Source organism: Indicator indicator, chromosome Z, assembly GCF_027791375.1.
Source record: "Indicator indicator isolate 239-I01 chromosome Z, UM_Iind_1.1, whole genome shotgun sequence".
Classification (NCBI taxonomy): domain Eukaryota; kingdom Metazoa; phylum Chordata; class Aves; order Piciformes; family Indicatoridae; genus Indicator; species Indicator indicator.
In genome coordinates, this window is record NC_072053.1 from 82,371,052 (window position 1) to 82,389,533 (window position 18,482).

The 18,482-nt window shown below is 45.8% G+C and overlaps 1 protein-coding gene across 1 annotated transcript in view; it reads left to right on the top strand.

The window, feature by feature from the left end:
• The window catches only part of MTAP (methylthioadenosine phosphorylase), a 37,546-nt gene extending 19,558 nt beyond the window's left edge, over window positions 1-17,988 (top strand). The window contains exons 5-8 of the mRNA XM_054397882.1: window positions 3,316-3,418; window positions 10,818-11,057; window positions 11,571-11,693; window positions 17,910-17,988. Of these exons, the coding sequence (XP_054253857.1) occupies window positions 3,316-3,418; window positions 10,818-11,057; window positions 11,571-11,693; window positions 17,910-17,948 (505 nt within the window). The 3' untranslated portion in view covers window positions 17,949-17,988. The remainder of the gene's footprint in view (window positions 1-3,315; window positions 3,419-10,817; window positions 11,058-11,570; window positions 11,694-17,909) is intronic.
• The last annotated feature ends 494 nt before the right edge of the window (window positions 17,989-18,482 follow it).

Consider the following 18,482-nt stretch of genomic DNA (forward strand, 5'->3'; position numbering starts at 1 on the left):
ACAGAGGCAGCATGAGGGTCTGGTGGGGGTTATCCATAGAGCTCTACAGAGGTTAGATGGTGAGCAGGAGCTATACAGCCCTGGTTCTTAGCTGCTGGCTTGTTACCAGTCCAATGTTTTCATGTGCTGCTTCTGATCTGCCCCACTGGGAGCATCTCTGTGCTTTCCCTTGATGCAGTTTATGCATCTGGATTGTGCATGTCTACTACAAGCAGCATGGCTGGTTTCTAGGCAGGCACTTGGTCACTTCTGTTTTAATGTAAACAATAGGGCAGTTGTATGACATTCAGCAGTGCTCTGTTGTTAAGCAGCCTGTCCTGATGGAGAGCTGCAAAGTTGTCCACAATTGTCCACTGTGAGATCTAAGGAGGGGATTGTCTTTGAAGAGTGGCTGTTGAGTCCCTTCTTTCTTGTTTCTTGCTGGCTTCATGAGGAGTCAATCACAGTACCTGGGGATGGTATTGAAACTCGTATAATGAGAGGGGCCTTAAGCAGGTACTGTTGTTTGCTCTTTGGCTCTTTGTGGGAGTAAGGCAAGAAAAGTGTCTGTGATTCTGTAACCTTCATTCTGTCTGCGAGGGATACAGAGAAACTGTACTGCAGCACTGAAAATCATGTGCTGCTGCCCTGTACCTCACAATCAGGCAAGCAGACTTGAGTAGCAGGACTGCAGAGAGGAGAGGCTGAAAGGCTGTCTTCATAGATAGCAAGAACTGGAGGTTGGTTCAAATCTGCCTAGCAACTTATGGACACGTCAGCTGGCCCTGTATCAAGTAACTGTGGCCTTTGCAGAGTCGCAGCTTTCCATGCAGAAGATAAATTGTTGCACTCCAGTGCAAACACTTGTGGTCCTTTTCTTAAAGCAGTCGTATGCCTTACAGTTGTCACTTATTCCCATACACTTGGAATCACAGAATGCATTGGGTTGGAAGAGATTCTCAAAGGTCATTTTGTCCTGCAGTGAGCAGGGACACCTCCAACTAGATCAGGCTGCTCAGGGCAGGGCCCCATCCAGTATGACCTTGAATGCCTTCAGGGATGAGGCCTCTACCACATCTCTGGACAACCCATTCCAGTATTTGACTACTCATTGTAAAGAACTTCCTTCTTATGTCCAACCTGCTTCAGTTTGAAACTATTGCCCCTCTTCCTATCACCACAGGCCCTTCTAAACAGTCCCCCCCTAGCCTTCCTGTAGGTTCCCTTCAGATACTGAAATGCTGCTCTAAGGGTCCCTGGAGCCTTCTCTTCTACAGGTTCCACCTCTCTCAGCCTGTCTTCACAGGAGAGGTGCTCCAGCCCTCTGATCATCGTTGTGGCCTCCTCTGGACCTACCCCTGTGGGAAGCTAAACATAGTAGGATTTCTTTATTGGACCATGTAGTGAAGTGACTATTCCCTGCAAAGGACATAGGGTGTCTGAAAGGGATTAATATTTATGTATGTGTGATCCTTCCTCAGGGCTTTTCTGACTGAAAGGGCCAGACTAACAACATCTGAAATACTACAATGCAGGAAGTAGACAATAACTTTTCCCATTTCCTCCAGTTCTAAATAATTTATTGGTGGAGGGGAGGGGTGTGGTAAAGAGAAAAATCAGACATATTCTATTTGCAGTACTTAACTATCCCATAACGGAAAAATTAATACTAGGATTCCAATTGATTTTAAAAGCTGTATCCTATTTTGCATATGTTATTGATGTGCTGATCTCTTTTCCTATTTTATAATATCCTTAAGGCTTGTTGGTGTTTTCATGTGTGTTTGTTTTTCTAAAAACTATTGTAACATGTATTTAAAGCCTTTCTGTAAATATTTGCAGGTGGGGAGCCACTGGAACAGATTGCCCAGGGAGGTTGTAGATGCTCTCTCCCTGCAGGTATTCAAGGCCAGGCTGGATGAGCCCTTGAGCAGCCAGGGCTAGTGGAAGTTGTCCCTGCCCATGGTAGAAGGGTTGAAACTGGAAGGTCTTTCAGGTCCCTTCCAACCCATCCCATTCTGTGAATTGCATGGGAAACTGTTGTGAGAGCAGCATTGCTGGTGGAAATGTATTTTATTTGTGGGCTGAACTTGGTTGGTGCTTAGCCTTTGTTCTGTAAATGGCAATATGTAACACAGTGTGGGGGAAGAAAGGAACATCTCAAAGAATTTAATTCCAGAGGGCTTTTGCTATGCAGTTGGCTGCATCAGCTGCAGGCAATGTATCACAGTACATTAGATGTTGGAAGGGACCTCCAGAGATTGAGTCCAACCCCCCGTCAAAGCAGAATCACCCAGGGTATGCACAGGAATGCATCCAGGTGGGTTTGGAAAGTCTCCACAGAAGGAGACTCCACAACTCCCCTGGGCAGCCTGTTCCAGGGCTCTGTCACCCTCACTGTAAAGAAGTTTCTCCTCATGTTAAGGTGAAACCTTCTATATTCAAGCTTGAACCTGTTGTTCCTTGTCTTGTCACTGTGTACCATCAAAAGAGCCTGGCCCCCTCCACTTGACACCCACCCCTCAGGTATTGATAGAGATTGATCAGATCCCCTCTCAAGTCTTCTCAAGACTAAACAGCCCCAGGGCTCTGTCTCTCTTCACAAGGGAGATGCATTTGAAGGTAAAGCAGTAGTGAGTAACTGTCAGGATGGTGTGTGGGATGGGATGGGTGGCTTCTGCAGCATATTCAACCAAGAAAGGAGAAAGAAAAAAAAAAAAAAGAACTCTTGTGCTTGCAAGCAGCCAATGCATGTGTGTCATCTTTCTGAGAATATGAAGATGTCCTGTTCTAGTGTTTTTTTCTGGTTGAATTCACACATGTGGTTTTTGTTCAGGAAGCTCTTTCTCTAAACTTCCACACTTTCCACGTAGGAATGCAATGATAGGAACAAACTCAATTTTGGCTAGCTTTGTGGCAATTCAGACTTGATTCCTTCCCTCCCTGAAAGTTTACTGTGCTCTTTTTTTTTGTTTTTCAGAGATTACTTGCCTGACTTAAATTTAGCTGATTTCTTTTGGGTAGAATCACAATATAATGTGGCTGTTTGTGTGACTTTGGAACAAATCAGCATTTCAGCATGTTGTTAACAACAGGTTTTCTCATATTAATTGACAATGTACTACTGGAGTTTTAACACAGTTTTATACACTTGAACTCAGTTCTTAAAGGTTTGTACAAAGGCAAAACAGAATTACAGGTGGTCATTAATATCATATTGATATTTTTGTTCCCTCCCAGGAATGCTGTGGGTTTGGATTTGTGTAAATTTTGGGGTGGTTTTTTTCTTCTGTTTTCTCCCTGTTCATCTCTCTGAGCATGTTTTCTCTTTTTTAGGACAACAAAAAGACATTGTACTTTATATGATGGGCAGCATTCCACTCTTCCAGGAGTATGTCATATTCCAATGGCAGAGCCATTCTGCACCAAAACCAGAGAGGTTAGTGAATGTTGTGATTGTGGTTAGAAATGTTTTTTTATGGCTCTTACTCATAGTGTCATAGAATCATAGAATGCTTTGGGTTGGAAGGAACCTTAGAGATCATCTAGTTCCAATCCCCTTGCCATGGGCAGGGACACCTCCTGCTAGAACAGGTTGCTGAAGGCCCCATTCAACCTGGCCTTGAACACTTCCAGGGTTGGAGCCTTCAGCTCCATAGTAGTCTCATTATGCATTCTTAGAATACAGAAGAAATCTGCATCTCTTTATTCCTGTTTCTCAGATATGTTACAGTATTAAGGAAAAATGTAACATTTGGAAGTCATGGGGAGTAAAAGACCTTGTGTCTCCCTAAGGGTAGAGGTAGAGAAGATGTCAGTTAGCAACTTATATTTCCCTGGGGTCTTAGTGACAGGGCAAAATGTCTGTATTTATTAGGTCACAAACCAAGAAAACAACGACATGGACAAAGCAGGAAGGTAGAATTAGGTATTAGTTCCTTTTTCTGAATAAAACTACACCTGTGGTAGAGGCTCTCTGCGTACTTAATACAAAGGACCAAATAAACAGGACTTTAGCATTCATAGAAATTACATTATTGGATTTATGCTTTTTTGTGCATTATAGCAGTGGATGGAGAGACTTAAGACTTAAATGATGCTAAATGTAGAAGCAAGCCATATTACAGTAGCCTTTTATTCTTCTTAGTTTTGTCACTTCAAGCTTTTCAGGCTTCAAAAACACATAGAAAAAGTGGTGTAAAACACTTCTCTGTCACCTTTCTAAGTTCCTGGCACAGGGCTATGATTCAATATGCCACTGTTCACCTGGGGAAGGTGAAGATTGAACTGTATATATTATACTGGTGCTTACAGCATTCCTGTGACCACGGAGAATTAACCTCCTTATAGCTTCTGATCAAAGCATGCCATGTCCATCTAAGAGATTTGCTGTCTGTGCAGTTGGTCACTACACTGCATTGTGAAGCAGATGTCCAAATCTGTACCCAGAGCATGCATCAGTATTGGTACTGCAGAGCTACTTGCCACCAATTCACTTCAGTGCTCTTTTAAGATATTTTTGTTATTTTTCCAGACCCAGTATGGTTCTGAGGTGCCCACCAGCAGGTCTGCAGCAGCCTAGTTGGAGGCCTGTAGCCAGCTGTGTTCCCCAGAGTCAGGACTGGATGCAGGCTTTTTCAAAACTTCATCAAATGAAGTTTGCTGATGATACAAGAGTGGCTGACACCCCTTCAGGCTTTGCTGCATTCAGCCAGACCTGGACAGGCTGGAGGGCTGGCCTGAGAGGAACCTCATGAACTTCAACAAGGCCATTAGGTCATGCACCTGGGGAGGGACAACCCCCTTCACCGTGACAGGTTAGGGTCTGACCTGCTGGAAAGGAGCTCCATGGAGAAGAACCTGGGAGCCACCAGTGTGCTCTTATGGCCAAGAAGGCCAGTGGTCTCCTGGGATGCATTAAGAGGAGTGTGACCAGCAGGTCAAGGAAGGTTCTCCTGTGCCTCAACTCCACCCTAGCGAGGCCACGCTTGGAGCATTCTGGCCAGTTCTGGGCTCCCCAGTTCAAGAGAGACAGGAAACTACTGGAAGACAGTTAAGTGGAGGCTGTGAAGATGCTGAGTGGGCTGCGGAGGAAAGGCTGAGAGACCTGGGGCTGTTTTTCCTGGAGAAGAGCAGACTGAGAGAGGATCTTCTCAATGCTCAGCAAGAGCTAAAGGGTAAAGGGAAAGAGGATGGCACCAGACCCTTTCCAGTGGGGGACAGTGACAGGACACAACTCACTGGACACAAAGTGAAATCCAGGAGGTTCCATTTGAACAGGAGGAAAAAATTCTTTGCTGTGAGGGTGCTGGAGCTTTGGAGCAGGCTGCCCAGAGGGGTTGTGGAGTTTCCTTCTCTGGAGAGATTGCAAACCCACCAGGACATTGTGAGCTTGGGCAAGCTGCTGTGGGTGCCCCTGCTTTAGCAGGGGTGCTTGAACTGGATGATCTGTAGAGTCCCAACTGCTACCATTCTGTGGTTCTGTGATTGTTAGTAGAACAAGGAAATCAAGATGTTTTACAATGAAGTAAAGAAATGTTGAATCTCATGAGGAAACACACCATTACATATTGTCCATGTCCATGCTTTTGCCTTTCTTCCACTGAGCACCAAATTATGGAAAGCACTTTACATCTTTAGTGCAACAAGAACCCAGCCACATCGCTCTTACCAAAGGTAAGTTGGCATATAGTTGCTCAGTGATTCATGAGCATGATGTCATGTCACAGCAGATGCAATGAGTTTATTTAAAGCTAACTGCTTGCTTCCTGAACTGAATCAACACTAGCGTTACTGCTGAGGTGCTGGGCAATCCTTCTCACTGTGTCTCTTATTGTTCAAGAAAGTAGATCTGCATAAGCCATTTCCTGAGGTTTCAGGAAACGTACATCAAAGGTAGTTTTCATTTGGTTGTTAAGTAGCTAGGGACAATGTTCTGTGGGTATTGCATGTTTTTGAAAAGCCCAACAGAGAAATGCTCCTTTTCAAACACAGAAAAAACATTTAGGTACTTCCCAGTCTCACATGTCATCATTATCTGGTTAGCCTATGCATTCTAATCAGCTTAACAGCTGTTTTAAAGAACATGTGGGTTTGAGCTCTTAGTGAGGCTGAAAAGGGATACTTTCACTTCATTTGAAAATAACAGATAAAACTGACTTAAACTTCTTTTTTTTTTTTTTTCCTGGAACTATCTCTGCCCAGTTTATCCTAATTCAGGGGAATTTCGTTGATGAATACAACAATAAAGCAAAAAATATTAATGTTGCAGACTGTTCAAGAATTTTTTTCATGGAAAACATCTGAAACCTTTGTATTAAATCACACTTGTGCAAACAGAAGAGAATACTCTGTTTTATTTGGTCTATACACTGTAAATTTAGTGAGACTCTGGATTATCTCTTTCTTATCTGGATTATCTTTTTTATCCACTTGCAAATTGTTAAGTAATGTAGGGTGCCTTGGTTATTGCTGCTTTCAGAAACTGGGGCTCACTGCAACAACTTATAGGAGCAAACCTGGGTCATTGTAAAGAGTTCTGGAAATCCATTTCCCAGCTGTGGTTTAAGTCAAATCACAGCTGAAGTTGCCTACTGATTTATTGACAATGTGTAATTAACTGGCAATCAGTGAATCACATTCAGAATTAGTATCAGCAGTAAACTCCAATATTAGAATCATATAATCATGTAGGTTGGAAAAGACCTTTAAGGTCATCAAGTCCAACTGTGTGATCAAGTGTGATTAATATTAGCTTAATTTACAGCATGTTACTACACTTAGAGTACTGTGTCCAGTTCTGGAGCTCCCAAGACAGGAAGGACATACAACTGTTAGTGTAAGTCCAGAAGATGGCCATGAAGAGGATCAGAGAGGTGAAACACCTCTACTGTGAAGACAGTCTGAGAGAGTTTGGGTTGTTGGGTCTGGGGAAGAGAAGTCTCCAGGCTGACTTTCTAGCACGTGCATTCCAGTATTTCTACAGTATAGCTGGAGAGGGACTTTCTACAAAGGCATGTAGCAATAGGACAAGGGGTAATGGCTTAAAACTGGAGAAGATGGACTTAGATTAGACATTAGGAACAAATTCTTCTCTGTCATCATTTATCAGCAGTCCTGGCTCACTGGAGAGGTCCCTGATGACTGGAGGCTGGCCAATGTGATGCCCATCCACAAAAAGGGCATGAAGGAGGAACCAGGAAATTCCAGACCTGTCAGCCTGACCTCAGTGCCAGGCAAGGTTATGGAACAGGTCATCTTGAGTGCAATCACAAAGAACCTACAGGGTGGTCAAGGGATCAGGCCCAGCCAGCATGGATTCAGGAGGGGCAGGTCCTGCCTGACCAACCTGATCTGCTTTTATGATCAGGTTACCACCTGGTGGATGTGGGGCAGGCTGTGGATGTAGTCTGTCTGGGCTTCAGGCAAAGCCTTTGACACTGTCTGCCACAGGAAGCTCCTGGCAAAGCTGGCAGCTCGTGGTTTGGACAGATTCACTCTGAAATGGTCAAGAACTGGCTGGAGGGCCAGGCCCAGACAGTGGTGGTGAATGGTGCCACATCCAGCTGGCAGCCAGTCACTAGTGGTGTCCGCCAGGGATCACTGCTGGGCCCCATCCTGTTCAATATCTTTATTGATGATCTGGACAATTGATTGAGTGATGTTACTGATGATTGAGTGCATCATCAGTAAGTTTGCAGATGACACCAAGTTAGGAGCAGGTGTTGATCTGTTGGAGGGTAGAAGGGCTCTGCAGAGGGACCTGGACAGGCTGGATGGGTGAGCAGAGGCCAATGGGATGAGATTGAACAAGGCTCAGTGCAGGGTTCTATACTTTGGCCACAACAACCCCAGGCAGTGCTACAGGCTGGGGACAGAGTGGCTGGAGAGCAGCCAGGCAGAGAGGGACCTGGAGGTGCTGGTTGATAGTAGCTGAACATGAGCCAGCAGTGTGCCCAGGTGGCCAAGAGAGCCAATGGCATCCTGGCCTGGATCAGGAATAGTGTAGCCAGCAGGACAAGGGAGGTTATTCTTCCCCTGTACACAGCCCTGGTCAGGCCACATCTTGAGTTCTGTGTCCAGTTCTGGGCTCCTCAATTCAAGAGAGATGTTGAGGTACTGGAATGTGTCCAGAGAAGGACAATGAAGCTGAGGAGGGGCCTGGAGCACAAACCCTGTGAGGAGAGGCTGAGGGAGCTGGGGGTGTTCAGCCTGGAGAAGAGGAGGCTCAGGGCACACCTCATTGCTGTCTACAGCTACCTGAAGGGAGGTTGTAGCCAGGTGGGGGTTGGTCTCTTCTGCCAGGCAACCAGCAGCAGAACAAGAGGACACAGTCTCAAGCTGTGCCAGGGGAGGTACAGGCTGGGTGTGAGGAGTAAGTTCTTCACAGAGAGAGAGATTGCCCATTGGGATGTGCTGCCCAGGGAGGTGGTGGAGTTGCTAACCCTGGAGATGTTCAAGAGAGGACTGGATGAGGCACTTGGTGCCATGGTCTAGTTGATTGGATAGGGCTGGGTGATAGGTTGGACTGGATGATCTTGGAGGTCTCTTCCAACCTGGTTGATTCTATGATTCTATGAGGTGAGGCACTGGAACGTATGTCCAGAGAAACTGTGAAGCATCCAACTCTAGAAGTGTTCAAGGGCAGGTTGGAGGTGTAGGAGATCTAGTAGATGTCCCTGCCCATGGCAGAAGGGTTGGAACTAGATGATCTTCAAGGTCCCTTCCAACCCAAACCATTCTGTGATTCTATGCTAGTAATCACCTACAGATTTCTAAGTGTCTTTCTGTGGCTAATCCCCAGAAGCTCTGCCTTACCCTGACACACGTTCAGACAGTGCATATTCATGCACGAACACCCATCTCGGCACACAGGGGTTTAGATGCACACCCACTGTGGGCCGGGAGTGCAGGGTGTTGTAGTGTGGTGGGCTGAAATTCCCCTCCCACATTAACAACTCCAGACTAGCTCGGTTCAGAAGCAAATGAGGTTGTATTTACAGACAAAACTACAGTCTACAATGGAATGCAATTAATATATATAAATATACAGTATTTACAGATATGTACAATTAACAGAAACAGCACAAAACCCTCCTGGCCAAAGCCAGGAAAGCTGCCCCACCCGCCTTCCCCCCTTCCCTGCCTTCCCCAGACTCCCCTGGCAGAAGGAAGAAAGACAAGAAGCAGAGAGGTTGTTAAACTTAGCTTTTCAAGGTCAGTATGTAAGCGTGTTACCTTTGAAGCTAAGCCAGAAGAGAAATGCAGACTGCCCAGCAGAGAAACACCAGACAGAGACTGAGAGACTGCCTGTACTTTGTTTTGAGTACTGACTCTTAAACTTTTCTCTCTCTCCAACGGAATTGTTTAGAATAATCATTATTTTGCTTTCTCACACCCAATTGTGATTTATTTACACTCTTTTACCTTTCTGCTCGAACTCTCTGAGAAGAAATTAAGGGCATAGCCTTAAAACCACCACACAGGGGTGACCTGTTTACATGCATCTACAATGGGAGATGTGGGTAATCCAGCTTTGTGTGTACTTGTACTGCTGCACACAATCCACTGATGCACATGGCAGTGAGGAGGCACCCTACAAGGTCAGCAAACTCAAGTTATCACTGCTCATTGCACCTGTGTATGGTGGGTCAACCAACCATCTGGAGTGCAGGCTTCTCTTGTGACCTCCTACTAAATCAGGTTGCTCAAAGCCTCATCCAGCCTGGTCTTAAAGTCTTAAACACTTCTAGGGATGAGGTGTCCACAACCTCTCTGGAAAACCTCTTTCAGTGTCTCTCCACCATCATGGTAAAGAACTTCTTCCTAATGTCTAACCTAGACCTATTCTACTCTAATTTGAAACCATTGCCCCTTGTCCTGTCACCACAAGCCCTTATGAATAGTCCCTCTCCAGCAGCCCTGTTCCTACTCAGAACAGTTTTGAGTGTCCTAGTCCAATTTTTTCATGCTGGTTCACTCTTACTCCCACTCTGTCAACTGTTGTTACCTAGGCCATTGACCAAGAGAGAAAGCGGTGATGATTCTGCCATATACAAGGACTTACTGGAACCATAAAGACTAGTGGGATGTACGTGGTGTATGTAAAGTGTACAGTCACTAGCATGGGAAAGTGTGGTAATAACTTCTCTCCCAATTCCCTGAGTGGCCTTTGAAGCATGTACTTGTAAAGTTTTACTTTAAAAAAGCCAGCTTTCCTATTGTTGTTGTGACCATGGTCTTAACTCCACCATGTGGAGGGGTTTTTTCACCTGTACATAAAAAAAATTATTTGGTATGAGGGTCCTGGAGCCCTGGCGCACCTAGGCTGTCCAGAGAGGTTGTGGAGTTTTCTTCTCTGGAGAAATTCCAAACCCACCTGCCCAGTGATGCTGGGCAGTCTGCTGCAGGTGACCCTGCTTTAGCTAGGGGGTTGGACTAGATCTCCAGAGATCCCTTCCCCACCATTCTATAATGTGGCAGTGTGGTCCTCAGTGGAGGCTCTTCACCATTCTCTTCTCAGTGTAACCACAGCCTAACTATCATGTGAAAACTTTCTGGTTTCCAGTCTTCTTGGTCTGCTTTGAAAACAGTGATCCAGCTAATACTATCAAAATCAGATGAGTTCAAGATCATTCCTCTTAGTAGGACTACTGATTTCTCTTCCTGGATGAGGAAACTGAAACTTGTCCTCGGTTTTGGATGGCTGTAGCCATATGAAACTTGACTGCTTTGTACGTAAAGCTAATTTCATTTGTACCTAAGTTCTTTTTGATGGGACACAAAAGCAGTGCACCGGGGGAATTATTTCCATTTCTTGGTCTTGACGTATTTTGCAGGTTCTTATTGAGACTGCCAAGAAGCTTGGGCTCCAGTGCCATTCCAAGGGGACAATGGTCACAATCGAGGGCCCACGCTTCAGTTCTCGAGCAGAGAGCTTGATGTTTCGCAGCTGGGGAGCTGATGTTATCAACATGACCACAGTGCCTGAAGTGGTTCTTGCGAAAGAAGCTGGAATGAGTTATGCCAGTATTGCCATGGCAACAGATTATGACTGCTGGAAGGAACATGAAGAAGCAGTGAGTGAAACTTTTTTTCCTCTGGGCCTGAGGGATCTGTATGACAACCTGTAGGTTTTGGGAAAAGATCACTTGCTGAACTACATCTGTTCTTGCTTACATCAGTATCACTGAGTTATTCTGGATGGATGTGGAAGTAAGAAGAGAATCAATTGTTGCTGCCTCATTAATTTTCATTAAGTAGCATTTTCATAAACTAGCATAAACTTGTCTTCCCTTGTCTGAATCAGGGAGTCTGTGTGTATGGAGATCACGAGCTCTGTGTGTGAGCTCATCTCCCTGTAGTTGGCCTGGTATTTTTCCTTTTGCAGCTCTGTGCAGAACAATGTCTCTGCTTTAGTTCTCCTGTTTGTGTAAAACACAATCAGGAGTAAGGAAGTTTTTTACTGGCCAAAAATATGCCATTTGAAAGCTTCACCTTTTCCCTTAGAGATGGGTGAGTTACAGGAATTTATCTGGGTGTTTAAGCCATCACCACTGAGAGGCACTACATCAGTTTTATTGTATTTCTAGGTTTCAGTGGACAAAGTTTTAAAGACACTGAAAGGCAATGCAAATAAGGCTACTAGCATACTCCTTACTGCTATACCTCAGATAGGTTCCATGGAATGGACTGACACCCTGCACACCCTGAAAGTAAGTACAGACATGGGGTTGGTGAGTACTGGGGACAGTGTATGCATGTATACACATACAAATGTTCCAAAATCATGGGATTGGTTTGGGTGGGAAAAGATCAGGGACCTAACACCGCTATAGCCATTAAATCATGTCCCAGAGTGCCATGACCACACATTTCTTGAACAGCTCCAGGGATGGTGACTCTGCCATCTCCCTGGGCAGCCTCTTCCAATGCCTGTCTACTCTCGCAGGAAAGAAATTGTTCCTAATATCCAACCTAAACCTGCCCTGGCACAATTTCAAGCCATTTCCTCTCATTCAATCACCTGATCCTAGAGAGAAGAGACCAACCCCCACCTTCCTACAACCTCCATTCAGGTAGTTCCTAGAGAGCAGTGAGGTGTCCCCTCAGCCTCTTCTTCTCCAGACTAAATAACCCCAATTCCCCCAGCTGTTCCTCATAAGACCTGTTCTCCAGCTCAGCTTTGTTGGCCTTCTCTGGACACACTCCAGCAAGTGCTTAAACCATAACTTCTGAGAGTAGATGCTTCAGCAAACCAAATCCATTCAGGATGAGCAAACAAATTCATTGAGACTCTCACAAGCTCTACTGCAAAGACCTAGCCTCAGTTTTACAAGAAGCATTACAAAAAGGTAAAAAAAACAAGGGCCTCTATAGGTAGTTGTTACCCTTCACAGCACAGGTAAGGTACAAATCTATGTGAGTCTTCAAATGAGAAACTTGTAGCTGTAGTCAGCTTTAGCTTAGATCTTAGAACAATGAAGAGCCAAGCAGCATTCAAAATACATTGATGAGGGATTTTTTAGGCAGAATATTTCTAAGACAGGAGTTTATGCACGTGTTTTGCATCACCTGTTTCACAGGCCTGCATTTGTGGCTATAGTGTAGAGAGGAAGAACGAAGTTACAGTTTGGATAACTGTTCAGCTTCTCAATAAGCCTTTTGTGACAAATAGCCACTTCCAATAGTACAAGAGCATGAAGTGTGAGAGCAGCTAAGGATGACATTGAGATGGTGTGGGAGACGGGAAGAGAATTTGGAATTTGAAAGACAGAGGGCAGACAGAAGTAGGCCACAAGGATCTCTATTAGTGGGAGCAGCAGCAGTATGAATAAGAAGAAAACACCTGAACTTGCCTTGTCTCTGGTAACTGTCTCCTCTCTTAGGATTTTTGTTTCTCTTTTCTGAAAATCACTGTGTTGGCTGAAATTTAAATGGGTAAAAATAAGATGAACACAAACACAAGTCATGTCTTCATATTCCTGAAGTTCAGCTGTCAGCAGAACTGGAGGTGCTGTAAAAATCTTTCATGTCTTTGATTGGGATCAAATTTTCAGTTTTGTTTCCATTGTGGTTCTCTTCTCAGTAACTCCTCTCTAGTTCAGTAAATGTCCTAGAGGGGAGGCATATTAAGCAAAATTCACTCCACCTTTTAAGTGTACTTGACCAGGTCAGATTTGTGAAGGTCCAACCCCAATCCTTAAACTGAGTCTTTTGCTGTTTCTTCACTAGAAAACCTACTTTTTATTAGGAGGTCTTGAATTAGGTTTGTGGTTCTTCCTCACTCCATTATCAGAAACAGCTGTTTTAATGTCCCCACTATATATTTGTGAGAGGTAACTGACACTTCCCTTTCCCCTTCACAGTCTTTAGGAAGCTGTGTCATGGATGGATAAGGGAGACAACAGAATCAGCATTCCTCCTCCCCTCTAATCCATATAAAACATTTTCAGAGGACCGGGACACACTTCTTCACACACAGAATCACACAGAATCAGTAAGGGTGAAAAAGACCTCAAGGGTCATCAAAGTCCAATCTGTCACCCAAGCCCTCATGACCACTAAACCATGTCACCAAGTGCCACGTCCAATCCCCTTTTGAACACCTCCAGGGATGGTGACTCCACCACCTCCCTGGGCAGCACATTCCAACATCTAACAACTCTCTTCATGAAGAACTTTCTCCTCACCTCAAGCCTAAACCTCCCCTGGCACAGCTTGAGACTGTGTCCTCTTGTTCTGCTGCTGCTTGCCTGGGAGAAGAGACCAACCCCCACCTGGCTACAACCTCCCTTCAGGTAGTTGTAGACAGCAATGAGGTCTGCCCTGAGCCTCCTCTTCTCCAGGCTGAACACCCCCAGCTCCCTCAGCCTCTCCTCATAGGACTTGTGCTCAAGGCCTCTCACCAGCCTCGTTGCCCTTCTCTGGACAGTTCAAGTATCTCAATATCCTTCTTAAACTGAGGAGCCCAGAACTGGACACAGGACTCCAGATGTGGCCTCACCAGTGCTGAGCACAGAGCAGAATGACTTCCCTGCTCCTGCTGGCCACACTATTCCTGATGCAGGCCAGGATGCCATTGGCCTTCTTGGCCACCTGGGCACACTGCTGGCTCCTGTTCAGCTGCTGTCACCCAGCAGCCCCAGGTCCCTTTCCACCTGGCTGCTCTCCAGCCACTCTGACCCCAGCCTGTAGCTCTGCTTGGGGTTGTTGTGGCCAAAGTGCAGCACCCGGCACTTGGACTTGTTAAATGCCATCCCGTTGGACTCTGCCCATCTGTCCAGCTGGTCAAGGTCCCTCTGCAGAGCCCCATCACCCTCCAACAGATCAACACCTTTTTGTTTGATACAGGTGCCTGACTGTACAAAATACTCAAGAGTTTGAACAAATAATCCAAGAAATGTGCCAGATATTCCTCAGCTACTTTGATCACCCTAGCATGTGAATAAATTTTCCAAGTATCTAATGATGCTGGAGGATCTACTTCCAGTTCTGGCAGGTGTACTTCAGTAAGCAGTGTCCTGTTGCTTTCCCTTCCATGATAGTCTTGATTTGAAAAGTGAAGGAGATGACTGGAGTGAGCTGGCCCTGGGTTTGCAAGGTTGCCCTTGAATGAATTCTAACCCTTCTTTAAGCTTGTTGTCAGCTATTGAAAACACCAATTCCAGTGCTTCCTACAGCTCAGTCCCTGAACTACTGTTCTGATCAAGTAGAGTGTGGGCTCTTTGCTGAATGAAGTAAACCAGCTAGTGACAGCAGAAAATTTCAAAAGGAAACACATAGTATATTCTTTTTCATCTTTGTTAGGAGAAATTTTGATGAAAGAGAAAAAACTGTCTTTTGGAGAAGAATTTTAACTCATAATAAGTGGGAATTGAGGTCTGTGTATTTATTGCATTAAAGTTCAACCCCACAAGGAATCAGGAGAGTCTCTAGTGGAATGGTAAAAGAAATGATGTGTTAGAACTGATTTTTCTTGGATCATGGCTGTAAGATCAGCTTCTACTAAAGTGTCAGAGCTGCTGTGAACGCTCCTCAGGTAAACTTCTTGATTCTATGAGGAAACCTGCAGGTGTTTCCTGCCTGTTTTGAACTTCTGTAGCAGCCAGTGTTCAATGATACTTATCAGACCTGTGAATACAATGAATAACCTTGTGCTTTGATAAGAGAGCTGTGCTAGGTGAATACTGTGGGACAGTTTAGGTGGGTAAGGTACTTACAGATGCATTTCACAGAATCACAGAAAACATCCAGTTGGAAGAGACCTCCAGGCTCATCCAGTCCAGCCTTTGACCCAGCACTGAATGGCCAACACTAAACCATGTCCCTAAGCACCAGGTCCACACACTGCTTAAACACCCCCAGGGATGGTGACTCCAGCACTGCCCTGGGCAGACCATTCCAGTGTTTGAGAACCCTCTCTGTGCAGAAATGTTTCCTGACATCCAGCCTGAACCTCCCATGGCACAGCTTGAAACCATTTCCTCTGGTCCTGTTACCCAGGAGTAGAGGCTGCCTCATTCCAGTCTCTCTTCAGGGAGTTGTAGAGTGTGATGAGGTCTCCCCTCAGCCTCCTCTTCTCCAGTCTGAACAACCCCACTTCCCTCAGATGCTCCTCATAGGCCAATGTGCTCCAGGCCCTTCTCCAGCATCATTGCCCTTCTCTGGACACACTCCAGCCCCTCAATGTCCTTCCTGTAGTGGGGCCCCAGAACTGAACACAGCCCTTGAGGTGTGACAGTGCTGAGCACAGGAGGATGATCACCTCCCTGTCCCTGCTGGCCACAGTGTTTCTAGCCCAAGCCAGGATGCCATTGGCTTTCTTGGCCACCTGGGCACTGCTGGCTCATGGTCAGTTGAATGTCAACCAACAGCCCCAGGGCCCTCTCCAAGCTGCAGCTTTCCAACCACACCTCCCCAAGTCTGTAGCTCCCCATGGGGTTGTTGTGACCCAGGTGCAGGACCTGGCACTTGGCCTTGTTGAACTTCATACAATTAGCCTTGGCCCTTTGGTCTAACCTGTCCAGGTCCTGCTGCAAGGCCTCCTTACCCTCTAGCAGATCAACACAGACACCCAGCTTGGTGTCATCTGCAAACTTACTGAGGGTGCATTCAATCTCCTCATCCAGATCACTGATAAAGATATTAAAGAGGACAGACCCCAGTGCTGAACCCTGGATGCCAGCCCAGCACACTTCATTGTGGGCATACTTGAGACAGTGGTTTGGTATCTAACAAATTGAAGAGCATAAAGCTTTTTCAGTTATTTTTTTTAATCTACCACAAACTGAAACAGATTCATGAATTATGTAGAGCTCTCATCTTGTAAATATTCTTGAATAATTTTCTGTATTCAAAACCTATCTTGATAGAACTGGTGGACATCATTTATGCGAAGAGAGTGAATTGGCTTCAGGTGAATAAGGTGGAGGAGGAAAATTCACCAAGGCTTCACGTCAGGTGTAGTTGAACTATGGCCTATGAACCTGAAGTCTTGAATCTAGTGTTCTGTGGTAGGAGTGTTGCTCTCAACACCAATAAGTTTGTTACATAGGTTTAAAAAGTCATAATGACAAGTCCTTGAACTGGCCTAGTAATCACAGAATTATTGAGGCTGGAATAGACCTGTGAGATCGTCAAGTCCAGCCTATGACCTTACCACCACCACACCAACCAGACCATTCACTAAGTGCCACATCCAATCTTTGCTCAAACACCTCCAGAGCCAGCAACTCCACCACCTCCCTGGGCAGTCCATTCCAATGTCTGATTCCCCTTTCCCTGAGGAAGTGCTTCCTAACATCCATCCTAAACCTTCCCTGGCACAGCTTCAGGTCATGCCCTCTCATCTTGTCACAAGTTGCCTGGGAGAAGAGCCTGACCCCCACCTGACTACAGCTTCCCCTCAGGTAGTTGTAGAGTGTGATAAGGTCCCCCCTGGCTAAGCACCACCAGCTCCCTCAGCCTCTCCTCATCAGCCTTTCCCTCCAGTCCCTTCCCCAGGCTGGTCACTCTCCTCTGGACCTGCTCTAGCACCTCAAGATCTTTCTTGTAGTGAGGGGCCCAGAGCTGCACACAGTGCTGGAAGTGAGGCCTCACCAGTGCTGAGTACAGGGCAGAATTCCATCCCTGCTCCTGCTGGCCACACTCTTCCTGATCCAAGCCAAGATGCCACTGGCCTTCCATGCTCCCTGGGCACACTGCTGGCTCCAGTTCAGCTGCTGTCACCCAGCACTGCCAGGTCCCTCTCTGCCAGGCTGCTCTCCAGCCACTCATCCCCCAGTCTGTAGCACTGCTTGGGGTGATTGTGGCCAAAGTGTGGGAGCCTGCCCTTGGCACTGTTGAATCTCATACCATTGGCTTCAGCCCATCAACCCAGCCTGTCCAGGTCTCTGAAGTGTCTTCCTACCTTCCAGCAGATCAACACAACGTCTATAAATATTGAAGGCTGGGTGTCAGGAAAGAAGGGAGAGGAACAGGCTCTGCTCACTTGTGCCCTGTGATAGGACAAGGGGCAATGGAGGGACACCACAGCTCAGGAAGTTCCACCTTAACATGAGGAGGAACTTCTTCACTGTGAGGGTCGCAGAGCACTGGAACAGGCTCCCCAGAGAGGTTGTGGAGTCTCCTTCTCTGGAGACTTTCCCTCCCTGTGTGACCTGTGCTGGATTCTGTGGTCCTGCTCTGGTGGCGGGGGTGGTCTCAAAGATCTCCAGAGGTCCCTTCCAGCCCCTAACATCCTGTGATCCTGTGACACTCCCTTGTAATGCTTTTAACTTTCATGGTGTTGGAGGAAATGGGAGATAATATGCATGCAGAAGGAGTTGCACCTCTTTGTAACCTAAATGTTCATCTGCCTTTACGTTGTGAAAAGTAATTCTGCTCTGTGTTGGTAGAGGAATCATTCATCTGCTTCAACTCTGTTCCAGGCAACAGCGCAGTGTTCGGTCATCCTGCCAAAGCAGTAACAGCCTGCACGGACCCTGAAGTTTTGGTACTCACAGTGAAGAGGGGATCACTTTTGAACTTCCAGAGGACAGAATGTCTTCAAAAACTGTTAGAATGAAACTGTTAGAAAAAATTTTTAAAAATGGAGTAGATGGTTACCAGTGATGATGCATAAGGCAGCTTTTATAGTCTATATCATGCTTGATAGAGCCTCAGATGGCTAAAGTTAGATGTTGAGTATGTTTTAAACTAGGAATAGCTTTACTGCCAAGCTGGGTCAGACAGAGGCTGAAGAAAGAGGCCAGTAGCTAGCTGTGTTGTTATTTTTGTGTTATTGATGGAGAATACATAACACTCCGTTGCGTTTCCTTCAGATAAGGTCTTAGGAAGCAGGTTCACAGATAGGTGATTTGCTTTGCTATTTCTGCTTCCCACCTTTGACAAGGCAGACGTTTAGAGCTCACTCCAGAAACATGCCAGAGAAGCTAAACAGAGTTTCAGAGTAAAATTATACTATTTTTGTACGTTATGCATGTTTTTTTTATTTCACTTAT